The 16787-nt window shown below is 44.6% G+C and overlaps 1 protein-coding gene across 2 annotated transcripts; it reads right to left on the reverse strand.

The window, feature by feature from the left end:
* Positions 1–380: 380 nt before the first annotated feature.
* Positions 381–16735, reverse strand: CDNF (cerebral dopamine neurotrophic factor). Of its 2 annotated transcripts, none has more exons than XM_063308208.1 (4): positions 16583–16735; positions 7727–7854; positions 7210–7351; positions 381–2670 (listed from the first exon to the last, which is right to left on the reverse strand). In XM_063308208.1, exons 1-4 carry the CDS (start codon positions 16716–16718, stop codon positions 2492–2494), a joined length of 585 nt encoding a protein of 194 aa, XP_063164278.1. In that variant the 5' UTR covers positions 16719–16735; the 3' UTR covers positions 381–2491. The 2 variants fall into 2 exon arrangements, with proteins under 2 accessions (XP_063164278.1, XP_063164279.1); XM_063308209.1 differs by lacking the exon at positions 16583–16735 and adding an exon at positions 8153–8302.
* Positions 16736–16787: the final 52 nt, after the last annotated feature.

Consider the following 16787-nt stretch of genomic DNA (forward strand, 5'->3'; position numbering starts at 1 on the left):
ACATGGGAATGCTCTGGGTTAAATAAATAAATTACCTTTTGAACCTGATTTCATATAGTTGGATTGTTTTAAGAGTTACTGGAGCAGTACTACCAAGTGGTCAGAACATTACTCCACAGGGTTCATTCAGAAGTTGGACTACTGTTCCCAGAGGCCATGTTGGACATAAACAGGGGTAACTAGGGGAGGGGGTGAAAAAAATCAAGTTGGTGACTACAACTGTGTGGTCAACACCCGGCTTTGAGTAGTCATGAACGCTCCCTAACTTACCTCATAGGTGTGTAGGCAGAATAAAACCACATGGTATATTATTTTCCTTGGATTTCTCTTTTTAAAATTGAAATAGAATTTTTTAAAGAATAAAATGGCACAGTATAGAGTTGTCTTCACATCTCTCTTTTAAAACTTGCAGTAGAATTTTTGAAAAAGAATAAAATGGCTCAGGAAAAGAACCACATACCGTAGGCTGCCTTGAGCATTTTAGCCGTAGAGTAGGATGTACATAAAAAAACTACACACGTCAAACATTTATTTACAATGGAAAATTATTGCTTTATATATTAGGGGGTATGTCAACTCCAACAGGCATGCTCATAAAGCCACTTACGTTGTTTTTGAAACAAGAGAAAGTACAATTAAAATTTTAGTGTGAACAAATGGACTGAATACATCAGAGTAAAGCCGCGGCCAACCCCCTTCCCATTAACACACATAAATGTGATCCATGTAAAAACAGGGGCTTTGATCAAATGATTGATGTTGATCTTGACCCCCTTCCTGCAGACACCCCAGTACCAACTTTAGCTTCACTAACTGCAGCCCAATGCTTCAGGCTTTCACATCGCTGCTAAGGGCCCGTTCCTTCGTGGCAAACTGCTTCAACTGCATCATACCGGAGATTCTTCTTGCATGACCTGTTCCGCTCAGGTCCTGATAAACACAGACTAGGATATGCTCAGGAGTTGAGCCTTCTCCACAAGCCCATATGGGCATGGGTCACGAGGCTGTATATCTAAACCTTTAGGTCAGGGGGCTTCCAATCCCAAAGGGAAAAAGAAAAGAAAACTCTTATATAAATCCAAATCAAAAGGACCTCAAAAGAACAGAGAAAGTGGGCAGAAAACCAAACCACAAGGAAAACAAGTGATAACCTTCTATGAGTCAAGGCACTTAGCAAAGCTAGAAGGCTTCAAGCTATGTTAAACGCCCAGACACAAAGCATGGTCACAGAACTGCATCAAACTGAACAGCAGAGTCACCTGGAGATTGCGCATAGAAGAGGCCAAAGCGGAGCAAGCAAATGAAGAGAGTCATGTGCATCAGAAAGTGGATCATCATTCAGATCTCCAAAGCCCACCTGACGACATGAGAGTTTTGTGGTGGAATGCACTGTTTGGCTTCCACCAGACCAAAGATCCATGTAGCCCCCAAATCTTCACAACTGTGGTGTTCAGACCTCAGTTATGTATTAGTAGAACTCATGGAAAACCTGGATAATGTTCAGTGACAAAGATCTGAAGAAATTCACAATTCCCCCTCGCTCCTGCTCTTTGCCTTCGATGGCTATTTCAGAGTGGGCAGCTTGGCTGCCTGCCCAGAAAGGTTGGGTCTTTGCTTCCTTCTCTTTTGACAGAGTCAGCCGTTGAAAAGTAAAATGTTGGCCATTTCTCTGTTTTCTTTTTTCATACAGGGGGAAACTGATAAAAAGTTCTGCCAAGTTTCCCCTTTGAGACCAAGGGACTGGAAGCACTATAAAACAGTGGTCGTGGTTACTGCTTTTTTACCAGTCCACAAAAGACATACCCATGGAAGGGAAAGCAGGTGGCACTTGTTTTCCTGCAGTGGCACCTGCAGGGGAGGGGACAAAATCAACCAGGTGGCAGAAGGAGTGTCACGATGCAAGCCCTGCCCACTTCAAACATGCATGTGATGTCAACACATGCACAAAAGGGGGAGGGCCTGCATTGTAATGCACCATCTGCCATCTTGATGATTTTGATCTCACACACAGACACCCCAAGATCACCATTTCCTTGCATGGATGGGAGGAGAAAGTAAGCAGGGGACTCCACCAATCGGGGGCACATTAACTGCGATCCAAACAGGTCACCAGGCCATCACCTAGCCGAGGTGGAGGCAGGGACTGAAATCTAGACAAACCACTTCTTATTTTGAGCTTCCCTCCCAGCAATCCTCTACTGTGCTTCAAGTCTGGGTCTGTTAATCAAACTGCAAAAGATTCTACAAATTTTTTCTGTGCTTTTAAGATTGGGAAGTCTTTCTTGTCTAGTCACTGATCATGTCCATCTTTCCATCTAGTGAACTCTTTCTCCTTCTACTTTACTACAGAGGTCCTTGAGGTCCGTGAACTTCTAGCAGCAAGTTCTTAAAGCTGTTTCTTCGGAAGTGTCCCAGTGAATGAAATCCAGTCATGACGTCACTCTTTAGGCTGTGTAGTAAGCATTCATGTGCTCACGGCAAGTGGCATCCATCAAAGGTCAGCTCTAGCAGCTGGAGCTGTATGTTTGGGTGCAAGCTCCTTAATAAGGTTCACAAAGTCTGTTTTTTCAGCACAAGCTCTGCAAATTTCTCCCCAGCTATCCAGGATCTTTCTCAACTCAGCCACTCTCATCTTGGATAGATCTACCGAAGTTAAATCAAGCTGTCTTTCTGTAAAAGCAGACAACCCAAGTCATATACCTACATCTATATCTATATACCAAACCAGCCTGCCATGAATACTGTAGAGATCAACAGATGCTCAGAGAATATCACAAGGCCTGATAACAACGGAGCTAGTCTCCATGGCACTTCCTCATGTGAGAAAGTGGGGATAGTGGTGTTGTTTTTGCAGGTGGGGGACTTGCTTTCTCAGCAACTTGCTAACTGAAGCTTGCTTTCTAGTAGCTAGAATTGCTTGACCGTATTATTAAGGATGTGGAATATGTGGTCAGGGGAACAGAAGATAATACCTCTATGCTGACAGGTGTTAAGGAAAGAAGCTGCCTAACTGATGCTGAAAATATGCTCAACACCAGTTCTAGCAAGCTTTGTGGTCAGACACAACCCCGACCTACTTACTCCAAGGGGGTTAGCTGCCTTATAAGGAAAAGAATAAATAAGGAACTGGGGGAGGTAAAAAGTGAGGAATGGGAGATATAAACAAAGGAGGGACTTCCTGCAAAATCTAAGGCATCTTGGATAGGCTGTGAACTCCCAAGTACCTATCCAATGGGGAACAGGAGGAGGGATTCCACCGGCCGGGGGTAGGGAATAAAACTGCATGCTTTGTGTGAAGGGGTGTGCCTATTTTGGCTGGGCACCCATCCTTGCAAGAACGTTAATAAAACTTTTTTGCTGTTTCTCAAGACTTTGTCAAATTTATTCCGTGGGGGACTTTTCCCACACTCAGAATTTGACATTTTTTTCTGAACATAAAAGTGTCACTTAGTTATCATGGTGCATTGCAGCTAAGGGGGTTACCTAGCCTGGTAATAACCATCTGCAAGAAAGCAACTGAGTCAAGGAACTCATCAGCAAGGAATCAGGGCTCTCAGCTGGTGATCAGGTTGGAAGGGGGAGGGGTGATGCATGAGCCTAGGGCAGTGTTTCAAAACCTTGGCAACTTTAAGATGTGTGGACTTCAGCTCCCAGAATTCCCCAGCCAACTTTAAGAATTGGCCTACAATGACCAACCCCTCCCTCCCAGAGGTCCCCTAACAGCAACACTGATGGACTGGTTGGAGGACATTGACTGAGGACACAGCAGAAAAAAAGGAATTGGGGGATGTTTGTGTCATCCTTAGGGTCAAGTGGAAAAGGCTGCACAGATTCTGTTTTCTTCCCTTAATTCATTGGCCCAGCTTCTAATTCTTTTTGTGTATCTTTTTGCATTATAGGGAAGAAAGTTTTTTGGTCCCCATTCTTTGACTAGTTCACATCTTCGTAAACTTTTTTTCCTTTGGTCACTCCATTTCTATGTTTTGAATGCAGAAAGCCTCAAATGATGTGGTGTCTTCTAATATGGAAATAATTAATAATATGACTCTATAGACACACAGCCACACCAATTGTTCTAATTCTCCTTTTCTTTTTTGTATGCGGTTTGGTCACCATTCTTAATGTGAAATGCCAAATTCTGTGGAAAACTTGGATTCCCTCCTTAAAGTTATTTAGGTTTATGTTTCTGGACTGATAATGTGAGCATGGCTAATATTTGGACCCAAGGCTGTGTACAGCTGTTTAGAATTTTGCTAATACAGTAAGTAGAATCAGTAATCTCTCTCTCTCACACACACACACTAAAAAATGCAAACCTAAGATGTCCTAAATATATAGTATGCTTCTAAAGGAAACATATCCATGGCAGCTGAGGATTGCCATGTGGTCGCAGTGACAGCAGATATAGAAATCTCCCAGACAGTGATGTAGGTGTGCCACTGTTCTCTCTTTCACAACCACAGTCTTATAATGCTGTCATGGTGTCTTTGCAACCACAGTGCCCATCTACATGAGTAGTTTAGTGGCTGAATAAGGAAGGAATGTTAGGAATGCAACTATCAGAACGGTCTATTCCAGTGTTTCTCCATCTTAACCATTTTAAGGTGTGTGGACTTCGACTCCCAGAAGTCCCCTAGCCAGCATGGCTGGGAGAATTCTGGGAGTCGAAGTCCACACATCTTAATGTTTCTGAGGTTGAGAAACACTGGTCTATACAATCCATCTTCCTGTAAGCTCTCAGAGCAAAGAGATATGGACATTACTTTATGATATGGGATATGGCCCGGATATGGGACGGAAACGGCATTGGTTGCACTTATGGATGATCTTTGGTGGGAGCGGGATGGTGGCAGTGCATCCACCCTGGCTCTTCTTGACCTCTCAGCAGCCTTTGATACCATCAACCATGGTATCCTTTTGGGGCGGCTCAGGGAGTTGGGGGTGGGAGGCGTAGTTTTGCACTGGTTCACTTCCTTTCTCCAGGGCCAGTCCCAATTGGTGGTGATAGGGAGTGAGAGGTCCGACCCTCGGCCCCTCCTTTGTGGGGTGCTGCAGGATTTGGTTCTCTCCCAACTCCTTTTCAACATCTACATGAAACCACTGGGTGAGATCATCCATCACCACGGGATGCTGATGATACTCAATTGTACATCTCCATCCCAGATGAGGTAAGTGACTGCCCTCTCTCGGTGCCTGGGGGCTGTAGGGGTCTGGATGGGGAACAACAGGCTTCAGCTGAACCCTGGTAAGACTGAGTGGCTGTGGGTTAATGGCTCTTCCATATCTGGGACCTTGTCGTCTTTGGTTCTGGATGGGGTTGCACTGCCCCAGACAGACCTGGTGCATAATCTGGGGGTCCTCCTGGACTCACAGCTCCTGCTTGAAGAGCAGGTGGCAGCCATGGCCAGGAGGGCCTTTGCACAACTTCGTGTTGTGCGCCAGTTGTGCTCCCTTTCCTGGAGCGAGAGGCCCTTCACTCATGCCCTGGTCATCTCCCATATAGACTATTGCAATGCACTTTACTCTTCAAGGCTACCCTTGAAGAGTATCCGGAAGCTACAGCTGGTCCAGAATGCAGCTGCGTGGGCTATTTTTGGTGCCTCTAGAAGGGCACATATAACACCATTGCTTCGCGAGCTGCATTGGGTACCAGTTTGCTTCCGGTTCCAATTGAAGGTGTTGGTTATCACCTTTAAAGCCCTACATGGCATGGGGCCAGGCTACCTGAGGGACTGCCTCTTCCCCGTTACGTCAACCCATCCCACCCGATCGTGCAGAGAGGGCATGCTGCGGACCCTGTCTGCAAGAGAATTCCATCTGGTGGGGTCCAAGAGGCAGGCCTTCTCTGCAGTAGCTCCTGCCCTGTGGAACATCTTGCCCCTGGAGGTGAGGTTAGCCCCATCACTCCTGGCCTTCTGGAGGAATTTGAAGACCTGGCTCTGCCACAGGGCTTGGGGTGGGGAGGGGAGTAATCATGTTTGGGGATGGCTAGTGCCCTAGTGCACTCATCGCATACAAGGACTGTTATTATCTGCCATTTGGACTCTGTTTTTATCTATAATTATTGTATATTGGTAAATGTTTTAAATATTGTATTTTTATATATTGTAAATTTATTGTATATTTATTGTTTTATTTATTATTGTGAACCACCCAGAGTCCCTCTGATGGGAGGAGATGGGTGGTGACAAATCTGATAAATAAATAGATAGATAAATAAATAAAATATGCCCCAACATACCAGATTTTACATTGGTTCCATCCCCACCCTCTTAGAATAACATCTAGCTACCTACCTAGGGACATCTGGGCTCCAATTGCAAGGATGTGTAATGATGCCAGTTAGAAGGTACCTGAATGAGAACTGGTGGCGTGGCAGCTTTATGGGTTGCTGGTGATCAGAAAGCCATAACTACTGCCATGGCAAGTGGGAAACTTTCAAGGGTGTTTAATGCCTTTGATCACCTTTCTTAAACAACAGATCTTCTGTTTATGCTCCTTCTATTCAAGCTCTGGCATTCTTCCCCCCTCCCAAACAATGGACAATTATAAATATGGAGTATGGGAGACAAGGGACATTAGTAATTAATGTTTTTGTTTCCATGGGGTGAGGGGAAAGGGATGTTGTTGAAGGCATGAACCCAGTGGAATCCAAGGGGGCTCTAATGATCTAAGTTTTGTGGTTTGTTTAAGGATTTAGAAATTTGAATCCGGCTAGTATCAGCTGGAAAAGAGTGGTAATGTTTAAAAGAGGAACTGCTGTAAATAATTATTGTTACTTATTAATGGTTTGACCATGTTATTAACATTTAAATTATCCTATTGATCTTCATGAAGATAGAGTTATCTTTACAGGGGCAAGATAAGCCTTAGACACACATAAAAAAACAGGTAGAGCATTGATCACACAGTTGAGACCACCATGTTAACATTTTTGAGGAGATCCCTGTGAACACTGTTTAGTTGGCAGTTCTCTGGGCTCATGTCCAGGCCAGAAAGGGCAAAGAATGATTAAATGATGGTTCTCTGTGTTACTCATAAACATATAATCATGACTGTGCATGTAAGAGCCCATGTCTTTAGGAAATCAGGATATTCCCTGACTTTCCAGGAGGAGTAACAAATAGCAAATACTGTGCAAAGTGCTTAAAAGTTCTTAATCACATGTTTAACTGCCTACATTTGTTTTGCATGTTGATTTCATCATACCATGTTTGAGTTCACAAATCTGAATATCTACTTTCTTCAGCTTCTCGCAGATTTTTGTCACAGGGACATGGCCACTCATTGGACGACTGACTTCACTAATGATCTTGGTGGCTGCGTCTCCTGTAGCCCCAAGGTAATAGCACTATGAAAAATAACACAAATGTAAAGTTAATGCTTCATGACAAAAGCATCTCTCTTCTCTTCCCTAAGTTTCATAGCTGTAAGTCTTTGAACCAAATTATCTCAAGTGCTTGGAAGCTACACAGGGATGAGTCTTATTAGTGGTTGGACAGGAGACAACTTCAGAAGACTAGGAAGACCAGGGGTGTGAGTTCGAACAAAAATATTGGGTTAAAAAAACCCACACACACTCTGGAGGAAATTGCAGATCAGTTCTGTAGTATTGTCAAGAAAACTACAGGGTTGTGTCAATTAATTTATTAGGGGTCAAAATTGACTTGAAGGACACAAACATTTATCTAAACTATGCTTATGGAAAGGAGAGAGAGGGTCATACCAAGCGGTTTTCTTTGCCTTTTGTATTCATGCAAGTCTTAATTAATTCTTCCTCTATAGATGCCATGGAGAAATCAGAATGTTTTTCTTTCAAAGAACTGTAAAATCTTTCCAAAAAATCTTGACACACTGTAAAAAGAAGAATAAGTGAAAAAGTAAACACACATCACACACAAAATGTGTAAGTTAAACAAATGGATCACCAAAATCCTCCAACATTGACTTGAGGGATAGAACTCATTCGTATTCCATAAAATGAAAACCACTATTTTCACACCTAAAGAATAAAATTCTGAACTCATTTTATGTCAAAACTCCTTCCTTCCTAGAATTTTTTCAATGCCTGTGTATAGGCAAGACACTATCATATGCTTGCAGTTGTATTATATCACACACCTACAAGCACAGGCCATTTCCCCATTTGTACCTAACAGCAGCACAAAGATATCCAGGTAACTTTTTCTGCCATGTCCCCAAGATGTTGCCTTCATCTCATTCCTGAGTCCATGAATTAGACAGGCATAAGTCATGCTTATAATAGCTGCATCTGGTGATCACAGCAGTCTTCCTCTCTTATTCCAGCACCTTCCAAGGGCAGCTTCTAGAAATGTTTAGCTTGTCACCCATGACCTTGGAGGAAAGTTGATTGAATGCAATGACTTGAAACAGAGACAATAGAGGCAAGATAGGAATTGACAGTGGGAGCAGCAAGTTTCATGCCAGTATAATTTTCTAGGCTGGGGGACAATACTTCTCCTTAGCACTGGGGAAAGCTCTGTAGAAACTGGGTCTATTTTCCTTTGAGACAACTCTACAATTACCATGGGAGACAAGACTGAACATTGCTTTCAGTAATACTAATTGATGAATCTACAACCAAATAGGCAAATGGGCAAATTCTGGAGAAAGTCCATCTTTGGCTCTGGTCAGGGTTGTGCTCCACTGCACAGAACAAATTCACAATCTGGAGTCTGGAAGAGCAAGTGAAAGCTGCTTTTGTACAGCTTTCATCTTGTGCATGAATTGTGGCTGCTCCTGGACCAGGAGGCTTTGTTAATAGTCATTTATGCTCTTGTCACCTCATATCTGGACTACTGCAATTCATCTAATGGGACTGTCCTTGAAGACCATCTAGAAGCTGAAGTGGCCTGGGTAGTAATAGGCTCAGTTCAGTTTGCCCATGTAACACGACTGTTGTGAGAACTGGTTACTCAAAAGCTTCTGGATGCAGTTAAAGGCATTGGTTGTTACCTTTAGAGACTTTTAGTATTTATAACTTGGCTATCTTCAGGACTACCTGCTCCAGGTAGATTCTGGCCATTGCGTGAAATCTAGGATGTATGCTATAGGTCCCACCTCCAAAGGAGTCCTAACACCAGAGACCCTGAGATACGCCTTTCCTGTGGTGGTCCTCTCACCCACTGGAATAGCCCATCCTCAGAAATAAGATGGCCCCATCCCTCTTAGCATCCCGAAAGACAGTGAAGACCTGGCTCTTCTGCAGGGCTGTTTTGGGGATGGAGTGAAGTGGAAACTATTGTCCCAAGGGGAAGTGGTGCTAGGATATTGGCTGCGGATGAAAGGTTATGATGATGGTTTACTCTGTCATGATCTATCGAATATGTTTTTAACTGAATGGCTGTATGGAGGCATGCTTAGCCACTGAAGAGTGTGACTGGAGCAGTCTAGAAACCTAAGTAAAGCAAACAATCAGTCAAACAACCGATCAATCAAATGATTTCTTAGAACCCTGGAACAAGTGAGGGAGTTGTCTGAAAAATGTTTATCTTTAAGGCGTAGAGGTTTAAGTGCTTTAGTGGCTGAAATCCTTTTTAAAAATGTATTTATATTTACAGGTGGTTGTTCCACTGAAGGCCAGCCTTTCAAAGCAGTTTGTGGAATATGGTCAAAAGGATGCAGTTCCTCATAAAATGACATGACTCCAGTCTTCCAGCACGTATAAACCTTTTTCTTTAAAATTATGGTTTAATCCCATCAACTCTCTACTGAGTTCAGCATTTTCTTCATAAATGTGAGAGATCTCAGTGATTAGACATTTCCATTCCTCCCATGGTGAAGACCAAAAACAACCAAAAATCCCAAAATCCATAATGCAAGAGTCTTTTAAATACCTTGCAATAACTTTCTAGTCAGTTGGTGACTTTTCGTTATAAGTTAACAAAGCTGGAGAAGCTGGTTGGGTTCTGGTTCACAGTGGAATGAGGATGGTTTCCCTTGGAAGGTGTCCATGAGCCTGTCACCAATTGACAGTGGCAGCTGCTAAGTTTCAGAAGAAATACTGGGAAAGCCTTGCACTGTTATCATTTGTTTAATTTGATGCAATATATTCAAATATTATACAGTAAGGGCTCCTTCAAAGTGAGTTGGAATTCTGGTGACCTTCATGGGCATGTCCTTGCAGTATTCTTGGCCACAATATTAGAACTGCCACAAACTGTCCTATGCACAGGGCAGTTTCAGAAGATCCATCGATGTATCTAAACAGGCATTTCCTGGGAAAAGCCTTTTGTGGGGAGAGTGGGAATAAGGCAAGGCCATCAGCTGTAGCCAAGAGTGATACTGCAATGAGAAGAAGTGGCTGGGAAGATGGAGAAATAGGTGGGCAAGCCAGCTGGAGATGAGTGCCCACCTAAAAAGGTGATCAACTTCCTCTAATTCTCTTTCTCCAGGTGTCCATACTTATGTCCGTCACTATTTATTTATCCATCTCCCAAAGTGAGCTCAATGCCATATTTATGCTGCAAGATATTTTTAGATGTTTAGACACCCCAGAACATGGTTGCATTTCCTGCAATCATGAGACTGAAATCAGATCCCATACCCCAAATAGATGTATATTCAAAGACGATATACAATAATATACATTTGGAGGCATGGCAATTTGGTGTATTCTTGCTGTAATCAGAAACAGCAGCTCCATGAGAGCTGTTCAAGACCCAGACTTTTCCTACCCATGCTAATAATTTTTGCAGTAAAAGTGCAAGGCTATCATTCTTAATCTGGTAATGTTATGATGCCTTTATCCCACCCACAGGAAACACAAATGTATTTTAAAGTTCAGGATACAACAGGGAGACCACCTTTACATATCTCCTAACTTCAGTTTGGGGATGCCCAGCTAACCATTCTTGAAGGCCACCTCTGCTTATCAGAGCCTTCCTCTCGCTCCCTCTGCCTGTAACTAAGGCGAGCTAACTTCATGTTTTTCTGAACTAAAGCTGAAGTAGTATTTTCATGCAGATGATACCACTTTGATAGCTGAAAGCGAAGAGGAACTGAGGAGCCTTATGATGGTGAAAGAAGAAAGTGCAAAAGCTGGCTTGCAGCTAAAAAAACCAAGATTATGGCAACCAGCTTGACTGATAACTGGCAAATAGAGGGAGAAAATGTAGAGGCAGTGAAAGACTTTGTATTTCTAGGGGCAAAGATTACTGCAGATGCTGACTGCAGGCAGGAAATCAGAAGATGTTTAATCCTTTGGAGAAGAGCAATGACAAATCTAGATAAAATAGTTAAGAGCAGAGACATCACACTGACAACAAAGGTTTCACAGCAGCTCCCTCCCAAACAGAAATGCGCGTCAGCGCCATGGCATGTGAAACGTTACGATGTACAGTGCACATTGAAACAGTGAACATGACATGCGGACCTTTGTTGTCAGTGTGATGTCTCTGCTCTTAACTATTTTATCTAGATTTGTGGATCTTCCTCCCAATCAGAAGAAAACTGTCATTTGGGTTGTAAAAGATTTTTTTTCCAAACAAGCCCATTTTATTCCATGTGTGTCCATTCCATCGGCCCCGCAATTGGCGCGCCTATTTCTCATCCACATCTACCGTCTCCACGGTAGCCCCTCCCGTTTGGTCAGCGACCACGGGACACAGTTTACTTCCCAGTTTGGGAAATCATTCTTAAAATTGATTGGCACCAAACAGGCGCTGTCCACCTCATCCCATCCTGAGACTGACGGATATACTGAGATTTTGAACTCCGCCCTTGAACAATTTCTTAGAGCATACATTAACTACCATCAGGACAATTGGGTGGACTTGCTGCCTTTTGCTGAGGTGGCTTACAACAATGCTGTCCATCAGAACACCGGGCAGACCCTTTTTCGTGTGGTTTCTGGTCACGACTTTGTTCCCATCCCTGAACTGCCACAACCCGCTCCCCAAACATGTTCTGCCTCTGACTGGGCTGTTAAGCTTGCTGATTCCTGGCCGGTGATTCAACAGACTTTGGCTGATGCCCAGGCTGCCTACAAGTTTCAAGCCGATAAGCATCGTTCTTTGCAACACGATTTCAAGATTGGGGATCAAGTGTATCTATCTACCAAATTCATCAAGTCCCCACAACCCTCTAAAAAACTTGCTCCCAAGTTCATTGGTCCTTTCCCTATTGTTGGTCTTATCAATCCAGTTACTGTTAAGTTGGATCTGCCTCACAATTTGAAACGCTTGCACCCTGTTTTCCATTGGAGCTTGCTCAAGCTTGTCCACCACTCTTCCTGCTGGCATCCCCAACCTCCTTCGCCTGCTCCGATCATGATTGACGGCCAACAGCACTTTGAGGTCAAGGAAGTCGTTGATTCTCGCAAGCTTCGCGGCACCCTCCAGTATCTGGTCCGATGGAAACACTTTCCTCATCCTGAATGGGTGCCTGCTCGCCACGTTAATGCCCCTGATTTAATTTGCCGTTTCCATTTGGCGTACCCTTTAAAGCCTGCTGTTTAGTGTTTTCTTTGGGGGGGGGGGCAGTATGTCATGTTCACTGTTTCAATGTGCACTGTACATCGTAACGTTTCACATGCCATGGCGCTGACGCACGTTTCTGTTTGGGAGGGAGCTGCTGTGAAACCTTGTACCAAGCTCTGTTATCTATGTTCATTTCAATGGAACATGTTTGGGTTATGTGCTCTGTTCAAGGACTTTTCCCACAGACCATCAGAAGCCGTTAGGAGCACCTGGGATTGTGAGCTTGGGAAGATTATACGGGGGAAGGGATCTCATTTGTACCGAGGGTTTTTAGTTTGCATTTGGCGCGCTTTTATCATTCTCAGCTTTCTTTGTGATCCTGCATACTATTCTTTAATAAATCAGATATCTTTGCATTCCTGCTCACTGAGAGTGTTTTAGAATAGGCATTCATTACACCGCATAGTTAAAGCAATGGTATTCCCAGTAGTAACATATGGATGCAAGAGCTGGACCATAAGGAAGGTTGAGCGAAGGAAGATAGATGCTTTGGAACTGTGGTGTTGGAGGAAAATTCTGAGGGCTCCTTGGACTGCAAGAAGATTAAACCAGTCCATACTCCAGGAAATAAAGCCAGACTGCTCACTTGAGGGAATGTATTAAAGGCAAAACTGAAATACTTTGGCCACATAATGAGAAGACAGGACACCCTGGAGAAGATACGGATGCTAGGGAAAGTGGAAGGCAAAAGGAAGAGGGGCCAACCAAGGGCAAGATGGATAGATGATATTCTAGAGGTGACGGACTTGTCTCTGGGGGAGCTGGGGTTGTTGACGACCAACAGGAAGCTCTGGCGTGGGCTGGTCCATGAAGTCACGAAGAGTTGGAAGCAACTAAACGAATAAACAACAACCTCAGAAGACCTCTTGGCAGTACAGTCAACCTAAACATTTATTTACTTTGTTTAATCCAACTATTGCATAGTTGATGCAATGGTGTTCCCCGTAGTAACATATGGCTGCGAGAGCTGGACCATAAGGAAGGCTGAGCGAAGGAAGATAGATGCTTTGGAACTGTGGTGTTGGAGGAAAATTCTGAGAGTGCCTTGGACTGCAAGAAGATCAAACCAGTCCGTACTCCAGAGAATAAAACCAGACGGCTCACTTGAGGGAACGATATTAAAGGCAAAACCGAAATACTTTGGCCACATAATGAGAAGACAGGACACCCTGGAGAAGATGCTGATGCTAGGGAGAGTGGAGGGCAAAAGGAAGAGGGGTCGACCAAGGGCAAGATGGATGGATGATATTCTAGAGGTGACGGACTCATCCCTGGGGGAGCTGGGGGTGTTGACAACCGACAGGAAGCTCTGGCGTGGGCTGGTCCATGAAGTCACGAAGAGTCGGAAGCGACTAAACGAATAAACAACAAAAAAGTATTTTCATGAGTATCCACAGGGTGTAGTCAAAAAAGTCAAGGTGGTGACCACAAGGGTGTGACATTGTGATTGAAGCACTGCCTGTTTTGTATGGCAGCTTCAATCACAGCCAGAGCCACTGTCCTGACTTTTTTGACCATACTCTGTGGACCCCCCTGGTGTTTTCCATCTTGCTGTTGGCACAACAAGTGGTTCTCGGAGGGGTTAACAATAGTGATGATGCAACAGGGGTGGGGACCCTTGTTCCTCTTTGGCCTGCAACCAGTGATAAAGTCTCATGCCCCAAATGGTTTTGCCTGCTACAGGCAATGAAGAACATGAGCAGGTTCTGCAAACTGTTATTAACCAAGAACTCAATCACATGTATATTGCAGAGATATGTAGAACACAACTGAAGATAGCCTCGTTGTGATTACGGAGGGCAAAAAAGGAACCCAACAAAACTCATTGGTGGGCAAAATGGGAACAGGGGTGGCATCTGCCTAGCTTCTATTGGGCACTTTTGGTGGTGCAGGGACCTCACCCCTTCCTTTTCTGATTGCATGTGGGTGGTAGTGGCTGGTGGGTGGGTCACCTAGGAAGGGAGAATATGACTGCTTGAAGTCACTTACACTGCCCTCCCAGATTCTCCACAAGGTGTGTCAGCAGGCATGTGGGGAGACTGTGTCGGGGTTCTCCAGCTTTCCAGGGAACCACCCACTGGGCCCTCTTGTCACCCAACCCCTCTGCATCAGGCACTGCACGCAGGGACTTCCTGGTGAATCAGGCTGCTTTTAAATGCAAAACAGTTTCACTTGTCCCGTTTCCAAATACAATAGTTAATTGATAGTTAATGGTTAATTGTTGCATGCAATTGCTCTTTGGAACTGCAAAGCTTGTAGTTATAAATAGTTGGCAGAGCTGGCTCAGGCATCAAGCAATGCACATTATGGCTTAGTGTTTCTAAAATACAGTTCCTTGATCCATGGTCATGCATGTTTTCTCAATAGTCTGTCTTAATGGGTTCCTTCCTTGCAACTTGGGTTAGCATTGAACTAGATTCACACACTACCCTAAGCCCCCTACATTTTGGACTTGATGTGCTGTCTGAATCCAGCAATTATGGCTTGCAAACCATGGTTTATCAATTAAAGTGGTGAACTCAGGTAACTGTGGTTTATTCTAGAAGCCATGGCTTAGTATGACGTGCCATTAAGGTCACTGGATTCAGCTTGTCTTTAGAAGGAAACTTTTTAATAACAGTAACTTTCCCCCAGGCCCATCGTCTTTGCAGATTGTTTGTGTAATACATTTATCCATGGTTACTAGAGTCATGACGTAACTGGGTTTGCACTACTCCTGAACCCTAAGCCAAGTACATGGACTCAGTCTGCATCATACACAAAATTAAGATGTGATTTTAGTTGGTTGGTGGTTTATGATGTTGCCAAACAGAACTGTAACGAGAGTTCCCCCCCTTTTCCTCAAGAAAGCACGACAGAGGGATTTAGGAAATGGGCACAAAGCCCCACCAAAAGTGCCTTTCCACGTCTTTCTAAAGCTTCTTGCTCTGTCAGGGTATCAAAGAAGTTTGGGGTAACAAAAGATGATCCAAATGCGACTTCCAGCAAGAGCCAGCCATGGCATGCTCTCCAATGAATTAACAGCCACCATGAATGCCATTCACCAGCATGGCATGCTGATTCCAGTAGGTATCTTGACTCTAGGCTGAACAGGAGATGCGGATGAGATTCTGCCTCAGTGCCTGCAGCAGTGTTTCTCAACCTCAGCAACTTTCAGATGGGTAACTACTGATTCTCAGACAAGCCAAGGAATCCCAGCTATCTTCTGTGACCTTGAAGAGAATGTAAAATCTACGTTAACTCAGAAAGTCCACCTATCTTAAAAGTTGCCAAGTTTGAAAGACACTGAAATACACCTATTTTGCAATAAGAAGCTGTCAGGAGGGCTCAGATTTACAGCCATCTCTGGCTGAAGCTGTTTTTCCCAAGATCAATGAAAAGCAATGCTGCCTGTGGTACAGAACTGTTGTGTGAGCCGTAAGCTTTGCAAGATGAAGAACGGCTGCGTGTGAGTAAATATGCCTTCAAGATTGTGAGTTATTTGTGGAAGGAATACTGGACTAGTTTTGAAAAAGTACTGCGCGAAGGGCTGTCTGGTGAGAATCCCTTATTGTGCAAATAAGCGTTAGTGCAGCAAGCTAGAGCAGTGTTTTTCAAACTTGGCAACTTTTAAGATGCGTGGACTTCAACTCCCAGAATTCCCTAGCCAGTGGAATTCTGGGAGTTGAAGTCCACGCATCTTTGAAGTTGCCAAGTTTGAAGAAGACTGATCTAGAGGGCCGGGCGCTGCATACAAAGATTACGTGAATCAGTATTTGCAAGTGCGCAGGAAACAAAGGCTGTACGAATAACTACCTCTGCAAGACAGCAATTTATCGTGTGAATGCGTATGCAAGGTTAAATTAAAAACCCAACACCACACACTACACTTCCACGCAATTTGCAAAAACGGCCTCTCGTCTTCAGCTGGGGAGAGGAGCCCCCGTGCACACAGGCGGACCCGGGACCTCCAGCACAGGAGGCGGCGGGTGCATGCATGCCATGCGCTAATTAACCACACGCCGGCCGGCTAATTATAGCAGCAGAAGGGAGGCCATCTTGCGCACAGCACGCGGCGCTACCCGCGCCAGGGTCGTCCTCACCTTCGCACCGAGCTTCGGCGCCCCCGGCCGCAGGAGGCGCCCCCGCAGCCCCGGGGCTTACGCAGAGCGCCGCCACCAGCAGGGCTGCTAAGAGGCAACCGCGCGGCGCCCGGCCGAGCCCCCCTCGCCGCCACATGCTCGCGAGGCAGCGCCGCGCCGCCTCCTCGCGAGGGAAAACTAGCAGCTGCCGTGCCAGCGGGCGGGA

Source organism: Candoia aspera, chromosome 7 (genome assembly GCF_035149785.1).
Source record: "Candoia aspera isolate rCanAsp1 chromosome 7, rCanAsp1.hap2, whole genome shotgun sequence".
Classification (NCBI taxonomy): domain Eukaryota; kingdom Metazoa; phylum Chordata; class Lepidosauria; order Squamata; family Boidae; genus Candoia; species Candoia aspera.